This window comes from Scyliorhinus torazame, chromosome 17 (assembly GCF_047496885.1).
Source record: "Scyliorhinus torazame isolate Kashiwa2021f chromosome 17, sScyTor2.1, whole genome shotgun sequence".
In the NCBI taxonomy this organism is placed as follows: Eukaryota; Metazoa; Chordata; class Chondrichthyes; order Carcharhiniformes; family Scyliorhinidae; genus Scyliorhinus; species Scyliorhinus torazame.
Genome location: NC_092723.1, coordinates 28,183,916 through 28,198,659, shown reverse-complemented (window position 1 = coordinate 28,198,659; position 14,744 = coordinate 28,183,916). Strand labels below are relative to the sequence as shown.

Below are 14,744 nucleotides of genomic sequence, written 5' to 3'. Positions count from 1 at the left end.
AGCAAGACGTCTTAGACCAGGTTAGAATTCAACAGGTTTATACACTCCGAAAGCTAGCGATCCCAAATAAACCTGGTGTTGTTAGACTTCTTACTGTGCCCATTTGGTCAGGGTTAACCAGACTTAAGATTCTTGTTGCTTTTACACTAAAAAGGAGTCAGGTCAAAGTCAAACTGTTTCCATCAAACTCTGCATTTGGACTTCAATAGCTGATACTATGGGCACTATGGTTGGAAGATATAAATGGATAGTTACCAATACCAAACCCTACACTGTATACAGAGGGCTAAGCTGCTCGGTCATAGACTTTACAGTACAGGAGGCCCATGGAGTCCACACCAGACCTTCAAATGAGCACCCTATCCCCATAACCCAACCTAACCTTTTGGACACCAAGGGGCAATTTAGCATGGCCAATCCACCTAACATGTACATCCTTGGACTGTGTGAGAAAACTCCTGGAGCACCCCAGAGGAAAGCCACACAGACACAGGGAGAACATGCAGGCTCCATACAGTCACCCAAGGCCCAAACTGAACCTGGGACCCTGGAGCTGTAAGGCAGCAGTGCTAACCACCATACCACCCCATTGACATTAATACCAAATCCTACAGTGTACAGAGGACTGAGCTGCTCGGTCACATTGGCATTAATATCAAACCCTACAGATACACCCTGCTGGAGTGACTGCTGCTTCCAGACTTGGAAGCAGAGAGAAGAATTGGGGATATATATACACACACAAGTGACTAGGGGAGCAGGGAGGCAAGAGGGTGGTGAAGATCAAGGAGAAATAGGAGGCAGAGTTGGGAGAGGAGATCTATTGGAGAGTACGGAGTTAGGCACAGTGTATGGTAAACAGGACCTCCTCTTGTGCAAGGAAGAGCCTGATACAGGTGGTGCACAGGGTGCATATGACTCAGGCGAGAATGAGTGGGTTCTATCATTGGGTAGCAGATAAGAGTGAGAGAGGTGTGGGCAGGAGCCAGCGAATCACACTCACATGATTTGGGGTTGCAAAATATTGGGAAGTGTTCACGGTCTCAGCCAGGATAGGGGAGGTGGGGGACACAAATCCTTTGGTGGCAATATTTGGGGTTTCAGGGATGTTGGAGCTCATGGAGAGAAGGAAGGATGGCAGCGAATTTTACTGGAGTGGCTGTCAGCATCACCACCTGGGGTAGCAGCTTGATTGGGTGACCTGTACAACTTCCTGCAGTTGAAGATGAAGTATGAGTGAAGGGGCTCTGCAGGGATTTTGAGAAAAGGTTTGTGACCGTGTTTGAGGAGCTGTTCGTCATGGGTGGGGATCGGGAAGAGTGAAAAGGGAAAAAAGTCTGCATAGTTGATTGCTGGGAAGTATGTTTCCCAGGGGGTTTATTGGTTGTAACCTGTTTTGATACACGTTTGTAATAAAATACATTTTTTTTTTAAATACCAACTGTGTACAGAAAGCCGAGATGCTCTGTCCCATTCAAACTCTAACGATTTAACTCCGAGCACCTGCTGTAAACCTCCCCATCGCGGATCTAAAAACTGATCCCCAAGGCAGCAATAAAGAGCTTACCCGTGACCCGGGCCACCCAGACGGCCGTTAGAGCGAGGATCAGTCTCCCTGATATTCCCCAATTTTCTCGATCTTTTAACATTCGGGAAAATGTTCCCTCCGCCGGGGTCGGATAATTTGAAACTTCTACGATATTTCTCTTGGGAGACGTTAATGCGACTTTCCTTCCTTTTTCACGAATTCACCAGGCTCCCGCCTCAGCAAATCGATTCCTGGTCTTGTCCGCGCCGCGTATAAATGTAACTATTCCAGGACAACTCACCGCTCCTTTTATCCCGACGCAGGAGAAGCGACTGAAACACATCCGCCCAGTAGTGGCCTTGTTCCAGGAATTTATGTTAAACAAGGTTCGACCTCAATTCAATGAAACATAACAAAAGCTAAAAATGAAAACCTATTTCACATGTAGGACATAGTTTCGCTTGAATTACATTGTCTCCAAGCAAAGAATTATTCGAGAAAGTAACTTTATCAGTCCCACCTGATGCCATTCATTCATTCGGAGTGACAATGAGTCGAATTACCTCTTCATTCTGTCTCAAAATATGGAGGTGGATCCGCACTGGGGTGCTCCATCTGACCCTGTAAATCTCATTTTAGTTTGAGGATTTAAGTTTCATTTGTGATTTGTTTTTATTTCAGCCAGTATCCCTTTAAGGGGCTGCCCCTTTAAATGTGTCCCTTTAAGGGGCTACCCCTTTAAATGTGTCCCTATGTTTACTTAATTTAGGTTATTTTGTTTAATCAAAATAGTTGGTGGCGGTATATTCCTTGTCGTTTTAGCACAGTTTGATTCTGCACTGGGCCATCTGAACAGTTCAATCAATCTGTATTTAAATAGCTCCACAGCACCTCTCACAATGCCACTTGGCCCCCACTTGCTGCCACCTCGCTGTGTTCCACCGCCTGTCCCACAAACTTCTCATCTCCCCTGAGCCACAGGGAATCCGAGCTGCCATCAGCCAGACAGAAGTCCAATATTTGCAGTGTCTCTGAGGAGCATCACAGTTCTTTCCTCACTTCAAGACACCGGGCGGGTTTCACCAAAATGGAGGCAGAGTGTTCGCGCCGTCGTGAACGCCGTCGAGGTTCACGACGGTGCGAAACGACCCCTATCCCGACCGATTCAGGGCTCGATAATGGGCTAGGAGCGGCGCCGCGTCATTTACGTGCGCCAGGCCTTGGCGCCGCGTAAAGGCGGCGCCGCATACATGACGCGGCCGGCGCCGCATAACTGGCGTCACCCGTGCATGCACGGGTTGGCCGGTGCCAACCCGTGCATGCGTGGTTGCCGTCCTCTCCGAGTCTGCCCCGCAAGAAGATGTCTGACGAATCTTGCGGGGCTGCGGAAGAGAGGAGGTCCTCCTTCAGAGAGGCCGGCCCGACGATCGGTGGGCACCAATTGCGGGCCAGACCCCATTTGAGGCCCCCCCCCCAGTGCAGGATCCACCCTCGCCCCCCCCGCAGGCCGCCCCCCCCCAGCGTTCCCTCGCTGTTCCCGCCGGCACTGCCGGCGGGGGAAACCGCCGTTTTGGGCAGGTCGCTCGGCCCATCCGTGCTGGAGAATCGCGGGGGTACCGGTGAATGGCCATTTTGGCTGTCTCGGCAATTCACTGTACCGCGCCGCGCAAAACGTGATTGTGCCGATCTGGCCGCTTCTGTGAATCGCGGGAGGGCGTCGGACCGGCGTCGCGGGAAAATTTGGCGACCCAGACGATTCTCCCAACCGGCACGGGAGCGGAGTATCGCGCCCATTATCACTGTAGTGTTAGATACACTGGTCTAACACTGGCTGCAACTGGATGCAGCTTAGATCAGAAAGATACTCCAGATCTTGAAGTTAGTTTAATCAGGTTTATTGAACTAATAGCACAGTTAGCACAGTTCTCTGTGAGTTCGACTCTCTGCTAACTTAAGTGTGGTTACTCTGTCTGACTGAACCAGACTAGGTCTTAGCCACGTGGTGGATGTGTGAGATTGTAACAACAGCCTTGACTGACTCTCTAGATGTCCATCAGTGGAAAGAGGCGGAGTGTGAGTGTCTCGTGTCTTTTATAGTCACATCCCGCCCCTGAGTGTCCTGCCTGCTTATTGGTCATGTCCTGTTCTCTGTGTCCATTAGCTGCTTGTCTGTATATCATTATGTGTGTGTCTGCATATCATGACATCTCCCTTTTTTTATGTTTGGATGACATATTTACAAGAATAGGCCAATATTAACATATATACATGCAGTGGATGTGAACATATGTGTGAAAACAGCTGTCTAATGCGAGAACACAGAACATAGCAAACAGAACAAATGTTCATAAGTCCAGTCTCTGATCCTGGTCGACCGCCGGAGAGGTGGTGGTGTGGACAACAGCGCCTTGATGGGTGGGATTGAAGCCTGACTGGTGGCCTCGTGAGTCGAGGTATCAGAAGGTGGCAAAACAACAGAAGGGAATGGAGAAGAATGTGGTTGCGGGCAGGCAACTTTGCGCAATGCCCAACTGTTTCGTTGCACAACAGAACCATCAGCCAGACACACAACATACAAGCAGGGGGCAGCTTGTCGAACACCGACAGCTGTAGCTGACCAGCCTCCATTAGGGATCTTGACCCAAACAGTGTCTGACGGGGATAACACGGGAAAATCGGTGGCATGAGGATCATAGTCCTGTTTTTGCCGGTCTCGGAGTTGTTGCACCTTCTGCAGCACCGGGAGGTGATCCAGGTTGGGCACGTGTATGGCTGGAAGTGTCGTTCGCAGGTCCCTGTTCATCAGGAGTTGAGCCGGCGACATGCCAGTGGACAGTGGGGTCGCCCTGTACGCAAGCAGTGTAAGGTGAATGTCAGACACAGAATCCGTGGCCTTGCAGATGAGCTGCTTCACTATGTGCACCCCTTTCTCAACTTTTCCGTTTGACGGCGGATAGTGTGGGCTGGAAGTGACGTGTTTGAGCTGATACGACTGGGCAAACCAAGACCATTAATGGCTGCTGAAGCACGGGCCATTGTCACTCATGACAGGGAGTGGGATACCATGCCTGGAGAACGTCTCCTTAAAGGCCTTGATGACGGTCCGAGATGTGAGGTCTGAGAGCTTCACGACTTCAGGACAATTGGAAAAGTAATCAATGATTAACACGTAATCACGACCATTTGCATGAAAGAGATCGATGCCAACCTTGGACCACGGAGAGGTATCGATTTCATGCTGCTGAAGTGTCTCCTTACTCTGCACTGGCTGGAAGCGTTGACAGGTCGCACAGTTAAGAACCATGTTTGCGATGTCCTGGCTGATCCCGGGCCAGTAGACAGCCTGCCTGGCTCTGCGTCTGCACTTTTCCACGCCCAGGTGGCCCTCATGGATTTGATGGAGCACCAAGCTCTGGGGACTGTGTGGAATTACAATCCGGTCCAGTTTGAGGAGGATACCATCAACCACCGTCAGGTCGTCCTTTACATTGAAAAATTGAGGGCACTGCCCTTTTTGCCAGCTAGGCGTTGTACCTTTGTTCAGTGGGCATCATTGCCCTTGATGCGTAGGCAACCGGTGCTCAGGATGAAGTGTCATCGCGTTGCAGCAGGACCACACCGATGCCATCCTGGCTCGCATCTGTCGAGATTTTCGTTTCCCTGTCTGGGTCAACAAATGCCAATACGGGTGTTGCATAACACGCTGCAAGAGGGGGTCTTTGGCTGTCTCCTCACGGATACGAATCACCTTCTCATCAGATGCCGGGAGGGTGCTAGCACACAGCTACACCTGTGACTCAACCTGTGACTCAATTTGCCGGATGCGTTTGGTGGTTCACGAGGCACGGTGATGGAGCGGGACAGTGTATCGGCAATGATGAGCTCCTTGCCAGGCGTGTAGACCAGGTCAAAGTCGTACCTTCTGAGTTTGAGGTGGATGCGCTGCAACCGAGGAGACATGTCATTAAGGTCCTTGTGGATAATGCGGACCAGGGGTCTGTGATCCGTCTCAACTGTGAATGTCGGCAGGCAGTAGACATAGTCATGAAACTTGAATGCCAGTGAGAAGGCCCAGGCATTCCTTCTCGATTTGTGCATACCTTTGTTCGGTGGGCGTCATTGCCCTTGATGCGTAGGCAACCGGTGCCCAGGATGAAATGTCATCACGTTGCAGCAGAACCGCACCGATGCCATCCTGGCTCGTATCTGTCGAGATTTTCGTTTCCCTGTCTGGGTCGAAAAATGCCAATACGGGTGCAGTGGTGAGCTTGGCTTTCAGCTCCAAACACTCTGCCTGATGGGCTGCCTTCCACTCGAAGGCAGTGGACTTCTTCACTAGGTTTCGTAGGGCCGTGTTTGGGATGAACTTGCCCAGAAAATTGACCATGCCCAGGAAGCGCAATACCACCTTGTCTTCCGGGACCTTCATGGCTGCGATGATCTTGACCTTGTCTGTGTCGGGGCACACACCCTGATGAGAGATCTGGTCTCCTAGGAACTTGAGTGTCGTCATGCCAAAGCAACATTTAGCCCTGTTCAGCTTCAGGCCATTGGCATGGACTCAGCGGAATACCTGCGGGAGATGGGAAACATGCTCCTCAGGGGTCGGGGACCATATGATGACGTCGTCCATGTACACACTAACCCTTTCGATGCCCTCCATCATCTGCTCCATGATGCGATGAAATATCTCTGATGCCGAGACGATGCCGAACGGCATACGATTATAGCAGTACCTGCCAAACGGTGTGTTGAAGGTGCAGAGCCTTCTGCTGGACTCATCCAGCTGGATTTGCCAGAATCCATGTGACGCATCTAGCTTCATGAAAAACCGTGCATGTGCCATCTCACTGGTGAGTTCCTCCCGCTTCAGGGTGGGGTAGTGTTCACGCATTATATTCTGGTTGAGATCCTTGGGATCAATGCGGATGCTCAGGTCTCCAGAGGGTTTTGTAATTGATAATATGGAAAGATGTGTCATTTGAAACATGGAAGTCTGGCAATATCTGGTCTGAGAGAAACATGAGAGAATATAGGGAAAGATCCCACGAAAGGTTAACAGTAGCTGCAAAGAGCAGGATTATAAAATGGCGATTCCTTCTTCCAAACAGGCTTAGCAATCAAACAAGACTTTTGTATGAAGCTAAAAACAATGGCTCACACCTTCATTGAAATTAACCATCTTAGTGAGCATCTGGAAAAGCATGGATGAGGGTTTCAGTTGATTTAGGTGATAAATGTAAACCTTTCAAGTTATAACCAAGTGGATTTTTAGCATTACGCTAAAAACAATGATTCACACCTTCATTGAAGTAAAAACAGCAGATAGAAAAGAATGACTAGGGAGACAAATATATAGATGTGAAGCTCTGCTGACATCAGGTAAATTAAAAGAAAATTGGAGACTATCAGTCGACGAGAAACATAATTTAAAGCCAAAATCAAAGTCAAAATTATGAGCTGGGGACACAATTCGATAATAAAACTATAGAAATTACAGGAATCAAAATTCACACCCCTATTGAAATCAAAGCATTTTGAATATCACAAAGGAAAGAATGTAATCAGAGATCTATGAGCTGAGGTCATGTCAAAATGAATACTTAGTCGTGTTAGAAAAATTTAGATTAAAGGTACCTTTTACAACCCAAGTGAAATAAAAGTTACTTTACAATAAAGTCATAAAAACTTAATAACTGTTAGAAAAATACATAAACCCTGAGAAAGGGGCAGAGAAGCAGAGACAGAACAAGAGAAGCAAACAGAGTCAGCTTACAGTCAGCTCGGTCATGGGAAAGAGACAAATCAAAGCAGCCGAGCTAAAACAGCTAATATATCTAAGGAAGACCAGAATTTAAAGAGGAAGCAGAGTCAGCTCAGAGTCAGCCAGCAGAGCCAGCTCTCACAGCTCAGTACATGGGAAAGATAGGACATAGCAATCGAGCTAACCAGTGAATACATCTAAAGAAGACCAGACTTTAAAGAAGATTAATTGTTAAGGTGGGCCTGAAGGTCCCTTCAACCAACCAGAAGGATCCAGAAGCAAGATCTTTGTATTTTTCTGTAAAGACAGTGATTGCATCTATTAAAAGAAAATATATATATAATAAAATAACTTAAACGTTGTACCATGAAACAGTGGTTATTACAAAAGTCTACTTTACTTACTTAGCAATGCGGGACCCATGATCGATGCTACTAAGTGGTAAGTAGATGAAATCTTCTGTGAAAGTATGGGTTATACCGGGGGATAACTTGCAAACATAGTTTGACCTGAATAGCACCCACTGAAGCCTGTATCGGAGTCAGGGAGTGAGAATCCCTATTCACCATTTAGAATATCGACCCTTTTTGGTATAGGGGGACTTCTAAGAATAGTGGTGAGTTTTCAACAACAGTTTTTTTTTAAATTTATTTAAAACAAATTTGTAACATTTCCAGAGAGAAAACAGGCCCTATGCAAAGAGGCTCAACATAGTGAAAACAAACAGTGGGAAAGAATAAACATGTTAATAAAGCATCAGCTCTGTTTGCCCTGCCCCACGTGTTCAACTAAACTAACGTGGCTCTAACCCCACCCCCTCGCGTGCCGCTGCTGTCGGTTTCCTGCGCTGTTCCCTGAGAGTCTGCAAGCGACCTTCTCCCCCGGGGGATCCCTAGACACCCCCCCCCCGCCCACTTAAGTCTTCTCTGTTCTCCTTCCCGGCTGCCCCCCCCCACCTCTTTTACCCCCCGAGGCCTGACCTGCCAGGCCAGCCCTGCGCTTGCCCCCCCCCCCCCCCCCGCCCCCACACGCTCGATGCTATCCCCCAAAAACTCCCTGCACAATGCGCCCTCCAGCCCCCGCTCTCTGTCCCGGCTGAAAACAATCTTGGATAGAACATTACAGTACAGGATAATTTAACAAACCGCCACCATACAAAAGCTCTAAGAACCCAGAGTCCTTTAGTTCAAGTCCAGCTTCTTCGTTTAATAAAAGCCCACACCTAGTCAGAGCAAATTAGGTTAACAGACCACCGCCACTGTACAGCACTGAGAAAACTAAGTGCCCGTTAGTTCAAGTCCAGCTTCTATTCTTTAATAAAAGCCCAAACCTGTTCTGGTGTCTCAATGTAGTTGTGGAGTTCCTCAAATGTAACCCAAAGCTTCGCAGGATACAGTATTCCAAACCTTACCTCATTTTTGTAGAGGGCTGCCTTTACCTTGATGAATCCTGCACGCCTCTTGGCCTGCTCCGTTCCCAAGTCCTGGTAGATGCGCACCTCGCAATTCTCCCATCTGCTGCTCCTCTCCGCCTTGGCCCATCGCAGCACACGATCCCTGTCGGCAAGCCGGTAAAGCGGACCACCAAGGCCCTCGGTCGGTCGCCCGTCCTGGGCTTCCTTGCGGGGGCTCTATGCGCCCCATCCAACTCCAGGGGTCGGGGGAAGACCTCCGGCCCCATCAGCGCCTCGAACATACCTTTCACGTATGCACCCACATCCGACTCCTCGCAGCCCTTGAGGAGGCCAACGATCCTCAAATTCTGCCTCCTGGCTCTGTTCCCCAGCTCTACAACCTTCTCATGCATCCTCCTTTGGTGGGCGTTCAGCCTTTTCACTTCGTGCTCCAGCTCCGCCACCGTGTCCGCCTGGCTGGAGAGCTTCACCTCGACCTCCCTGAGCGCCTTCTCCTGGACTGCCTGCGCCTTGACCATTCGGTCCATTACTGCCCTCATCGGGTCCAATGTGTCCCTCTTCAATTCGGCGAAGCAGTTCTTAAAACATTCCATCTGCTGCTCCCTTGGCCAGTGAGCCTCCGCTCCCTGGTCCCTGCCGTCCGCCATGCTTCGCCGCCCGGTCTGGGGTCCCCGCTGCTCCTGCTTCGAGCCCTGCCGCTCCACTCGACCACTTCTGGTCCAGCTGCTCATACCCTGGGGGGGGGCGGGAAGCCTGTTCCCTATCGCCCCCTCAACCTAACCAGGTTGCGAGGTCCCGCAAAAGTCTGTTTAAAAGGTCCGTTTGACCATCGCGGGCGGGAGCGATCCGACCTGTGACCTGCTTCCTCGAGGGCGCCACCGGAAGTCCTCCAACAAGTTTTTTAACGACCACCATCGAGCTGACCAGTCAGTCGGTTCGGTTACCCTGGAAATGATGCCCTGCTGCTGCAGCTCCTTGAGCTGTTCCTTCAGGCGCTCCTTCAGCGGAGCCGGGACCCAGGGTGGTGCATGAACTACTGGCTTGGCATCAGGGTGCAGTAGGATCTTGTACCGATATGGCAAAGTGCCCATCCCGTCAAACACATCTGGATACTGAGCGAGGATGTCGTCAATGCCAGCTTGAAGATCCACATTGGAGGATGTCGTTGAATAAACCCGCTGCACCAGGTTTAGCTTTATGCAGGCATGCGCGCCCAGTAGGGATGCCCTGTCCAGCTTGACAATTTCAAACCTTAGCCGTGTATGGGTTCCGGTTGGAGACGAGTAGATTGCAGGACCCCAGTGCCGTGATGTTATTACCATTATAGTCCAGGAGCTGACTGGCTGCTGGAAGGACCTTGGGGTGGCTTCTTGATGCGTTTGAAGTCTGCCTGTGAGCGGAGGTTGGCAGAAGCACCTGTGTCCGTTTTGAACTGGATGGAGCCGCGGTTGACCTGTCACCGCACGCCATTCGTCCTCTGAATCCACAGCGAGGATGGACTGAATTCGAGATGAGTTAGGTGTGGCATGTTCAAGTGTGGTAATGATGCCCACTCGGTAGGCGGACTCCAGGCACTCGTACTCTGGATCCGTTGTACTGCCAGGATCAGAATCCTGTAATCGTCGTTGCACATTCTGGACATGCCGTCGTAGGAATTGGGAGCGCTGGCCTCTGACTGGTGGTGCAGACCTGCACAAGGCTGCATAGTGTCCAGGCTTCCCGCAGTTTAAACATCGCCTGCCTCTTGCAGGGCAGTGTCCCTTTAAGTGGGCGTTGCCACAGTTCGGGCACGGCATGACATCGGCGTCGTAACGTGGTGTACGTCGTCGTACATGCACAGTGCGGTCGGCAGACGTCTGCACCTGTGCAGTGTGGGTGTCGGCCGCTTTGTTATCCCGTTCGCATCGCGCATGCGTGGGGCTCTGGAAAAAGCGCGCGAAATGGCCGCTGTCTTCAATGCTGAGGCGCTGCATCCAGGAGATGGCCTGCACATTCACTGCCTCGTGGGAGGCAAGTTTCTCATTTTCAGCTGATTTGTATTGGGAATACCAATTTTTTGCGTGCTCATGCACTGTAATGTTTCAATCGCAACTGGCAGGGTCATATGCTTGATTTTTAAGAGCTGCTCTCCCAGAGGATCAGAGTGAACTCCAAACATGGTTTGGTCTCTGATCATGGAGTCAGCAATATCACCAAAGTTGCAGGACAGCGCTAGCAGGTGGAGGTTAGTTAAGAAGGCACTGAAAGATTCACCTTTACCTTGAAGATGTTGTTTGAATATGTAGCGCTCGAAGATTTCATTAGTGTCCACTTCACGGTGACTATCGAACTTGTCCAGTATGGTCTGAAACTTTGTCTTGTCCTGGCCTTCGGTGAAGTTAAACGAGTTGAAGAGTTCGATGGCTTGATAACCCATTGTTAAGAGGAGAAGCACGATCTTTCTTGCATCAGACGCACCCTCGAGGTCTGAGGCTTCGATGTACAGCAGAAACTTTTGCTTGAATATCCACCACTTGGCACTGAAATTTCCGGAGGTCCTGAGCTGGTGAGGAGCCTGAATGTTCACCATGGTGCCGGGATACATTTGCTGGTCGTCACGGAACGGACTGAGATAAGCCACCTTAAATTAGTAGTCTCCTGGTATCATGTCGTGTTAGGTACACTGGTTTAACACTGGCTGCAACTGGATGCAGCTTAGATCAGAAAGATACTCCAGACCTTGAAGTTAGTTCAATCAGGCTTATTGAACTAATAGCGCAGTTAGCACAGTTCTCTGTGAGTTCGACTCTCTGCTAACTTAAGTGTGGTTACTCTGACTGAACCAGACTAGCTCTTAGCCACGTGGTGGAGGTGTGAGATTGTAACAACACACTTGACTGACTCTCTAGATGTTCATCAGTGGAAAGAGGTAGAGTGTGAGTGCCTCGTGTCTTTTATCGTCAGATCCCACCCCTGAGTGTCCTGCCTGCTTATTGGTCATGTCCTGTTCTCTGTGTCCATTAGCTGCGTGTCTGTATATCATTATGTGTGTGCCTGCATATCATGACAATCACCCTCCTGCATTGAATAAGCAGCTATCAGGAATAGGCAGCAGTTCAGGAACTCCCCATCGCCAGTTCCATGAGTTGTTAGTCCTCACGATGCTCCCCGTGCACAAATGAGCAGCCATGTCCAGAAGTGCCACCCTGATTAGCACTGCTGCCTCACAGCACCCGAGACCCTGCGAGTGCTGGGAAACACGTGGATAAACGCGCTTGCTCGAGGACTTTGTTCCCTTTTGGGAAAATCGTGCCCTATGTTTTCCTGCTGGGACTGAATAGCGTGAGATTGCACTTCCCTTGGGGGCGCTATTCGGTAAACGAGTCAGGACATGCAAATGCCCCTGCACTCTGCTGGCATGAATTAAGAGCAATACCTGGCCCAGCGGGCATTTTAAGTGCTGGGGCTGAAATTGGCACCAAAGAGCTTGGCAGCTGGAGCTGATTTTAAGCTCACCACATACTCACTGCAGCCACGAAGATGGTTCAGAGAAGACCTGCCCTCCCTGAGGCCGGGAGTCTAAGGTGGACCCACAGGTCTATGCCAGTGAGGAGAGGAGGGACACCCTCTTCACGGTGGGCCGCAGACTCCAGCCTGCCCTCCTGAACAGCACCTGGGAGGTGGTGGCAGAGGCAGTCTGCCCTGTCAGCCTCACCAGGAGGAGATAGCTGGTGATGCTGAGGGGTGGGGATGTCACTGATGAGGCCTCTGCCCTGAGAGTGGCAGAGAACCAGCGAGGGTTCCAAAGGCCGAGGTGCAGTTGTCCTTTGGTTGGGGTGAACTCTGCTGATCCTCTACTTCCTCTGCAATGGGGCAGCACTTCTGAGGAGTTCCAAAACTTGATGGGCCCCTGATTGAGCTTGGCTATGCGCATCCCTTTGAAACAGCTGGCTGTCCAGAGAGGCGGCCTGGGTGGTCTCCCAGATGTCCAGTGGCTCTCTGAGCATTCAAAGGATGCAGGCAGCACTCAGCAGTGTAAACAGCCAGGAACCTGTAAGTAAAACCAGAAGGGTGCATTTAAACATGTGCTGCAACAATGGCCAGGCAACCCCGATCCCAAGTGGACAAATTTGGCAGATGGAGTTTAACATGGATAAGTGTGAGATTATCCATTTTGGCCGAACAAATAGTCAGGCAAATTATTAACTAAATGGAAAGCAGATTCAAAATGGTCTGGGTAGAGGGATCTTATAATAATAATAATCTTTATTATTGTCACAAATAGGCTTACATTAATACTGCATGCAGGTGCAAAATGTAATAAGAAAGGCAAATGGAATGTTAGCGTTAATTGCAAAAGAACTGGAGTATACTAGTAGAGAAGTGTTGTTGCAATTGTATTGGGTGTTGGTGAGACCACATCTGGAATATTGTGTCCAGTTTTGATTTCCTTATTTGAGGAAGGATGTGGTGGCAATGGAAGCCGTTCAGAGGAGATTCACCAGATTGATTCCGGGGATGAGAAAAGGGAGTTTGTACTCTGGATTTGGAAATGTGAGAGGGAATCTGATCAAGATTTGTAAAATTCTAAAAGGGATTGATAAAGTAAATGTAGACCAAATGTTCCCCCTTGTGGGGCAATCTAGAACAAGAGGTCGCAGATATAGGTTGAGAGGCGGTATATTTAAAACTGAGAGGAGGAGGCACTACTCGTAGAGGGTGGTGAATTTGTGGAACTCAGTGCCACATAGTGCAGTGGGATCCGAATCATCAAATGGTTTCAAGAGGAGATTGATATATTTCTGATTTTTAAACATGGATTAAAGGGATTATAGGGAACAGGTAGGGGAGACCAGGAAGAGACAACCATGATCTGACTAAATTGCGGAGCAGGCTCGACGGGGTTAATTGTCTGCTTCTGTTTCTAATTCCTATGTTCCTATCTCAAATCTATGAACTTGGCACCAAGTCTTTTCCTGCTACTGCCCCTTACCTGGGCAACCCCCCCCCCTGCCCCCCTCCCCAGCAAACCTGATAATATTTGAGGCTTTTTCAGAGTTTTTGTAACCTCTTCTTACCCTCCCCCTGCCTCCCCTCTCCCTCCCCCGCAGACATGGCGCCCAGGCCCCACTTGTAAATACTTGAACTAATTCGTAGGTGCGAGTTTTGCGTCTAAGCAACGCGGAAAGGTGGAGCATGAAATGTCGAAGCCGTTAATGATTAAATCCATGCAAATGATGGTTTTGCATGAACCTGCCAGTGCGGGGCACATACCCTGATATTGCTGCCAGCATGGGACTGGAGCATGGCTTTGGATTTGGTGCTGGGTGAAAAATGAATGTTTTTCAATTTTGCGCGGTTCTCAATTCTTGCTTCCAGCGTTGCGAAGCAGAGAATCCACCCCAACCTCTTAGTGATCACACCCCACCTCCAGAGCTGTCATATGCCCTTTGCCCCCTTGGACTCCCAGGTAAATAGTGATGACCTACACGCTCAACTCCAACCTCCCTCTCGGCGGTCATGGCACTAAGTTCCCATTTTTAAAGAGCAGTAGTAATTTGTGCTGGCATGACATCACACCAGCTGGGTGGGAAGTTACAGCGAGGTCAGGCGTTGCATCATTACCTCTGCTAATGAGATGATGATGCAAGCAAATAAGGCTTGCGACCTTGGGGGTGAACCCAATCGTGCCATTGAAGGGAGGCTGGGAAGATTGTAAACCAAAATCTCACCATCGACATTTGCCTTTTTGACATCACGTGAGATTTAGACCATTACGGGAATTGCACCATGGCTAATGAGGCTTCCAAATCGTGTCCCAGGATTCAACCCAGACTCCAGCACTTGCACAGAATCTACTGAAATTCTGTATTAATGGAGTGCTGCATCCCTGGCGATGCTTGACGACATAAAATAATGAACTAGATATGAAGTTCTTTTTTAAAAAAATATTTTATTAAGGCACTTATAATTTTAACAGTTTTAACAACAAGATATCAAAAGAACTAAATGAACAACACACACCCAACCACCAACAAAACCCAGCCAACATAGCTTAC

General features: G+C 49.5%; 1 protein-coding gene across 3 annotated transcripts in view; it reads right to left on the bottom strand.

Moving 5' to 3' along the window:
• Window positions 1-1,811, bottom strand: part of LOC140393804 (zona pellucida sperm-binding protein 3 receptor-like) — a 42,822-nt gene extending 41,011 nt beyond the window's left edge. For 2 of the 3 annotated variants that reach the window (XM_072480259.1, XM_072480260.1), the window contains exon 1: window positions 1,568-1,811. In XM_072480259.1, coding sequence (XP_072336360.1) covers window positions 1,568-1,649 — 82 coding nt within the window. In that variant the 5' untranslated portion in view covers window positions 1,650-1,811. The remainder of the gene's footprint in view (window positions 1-1,567) is intronic. The other variant, XM_072480258.1, reaches the window with a different exon arrangement.
• Between the last annotated feature and the right edge of the window lie 12,933 nt (window positions 1,812-14,744).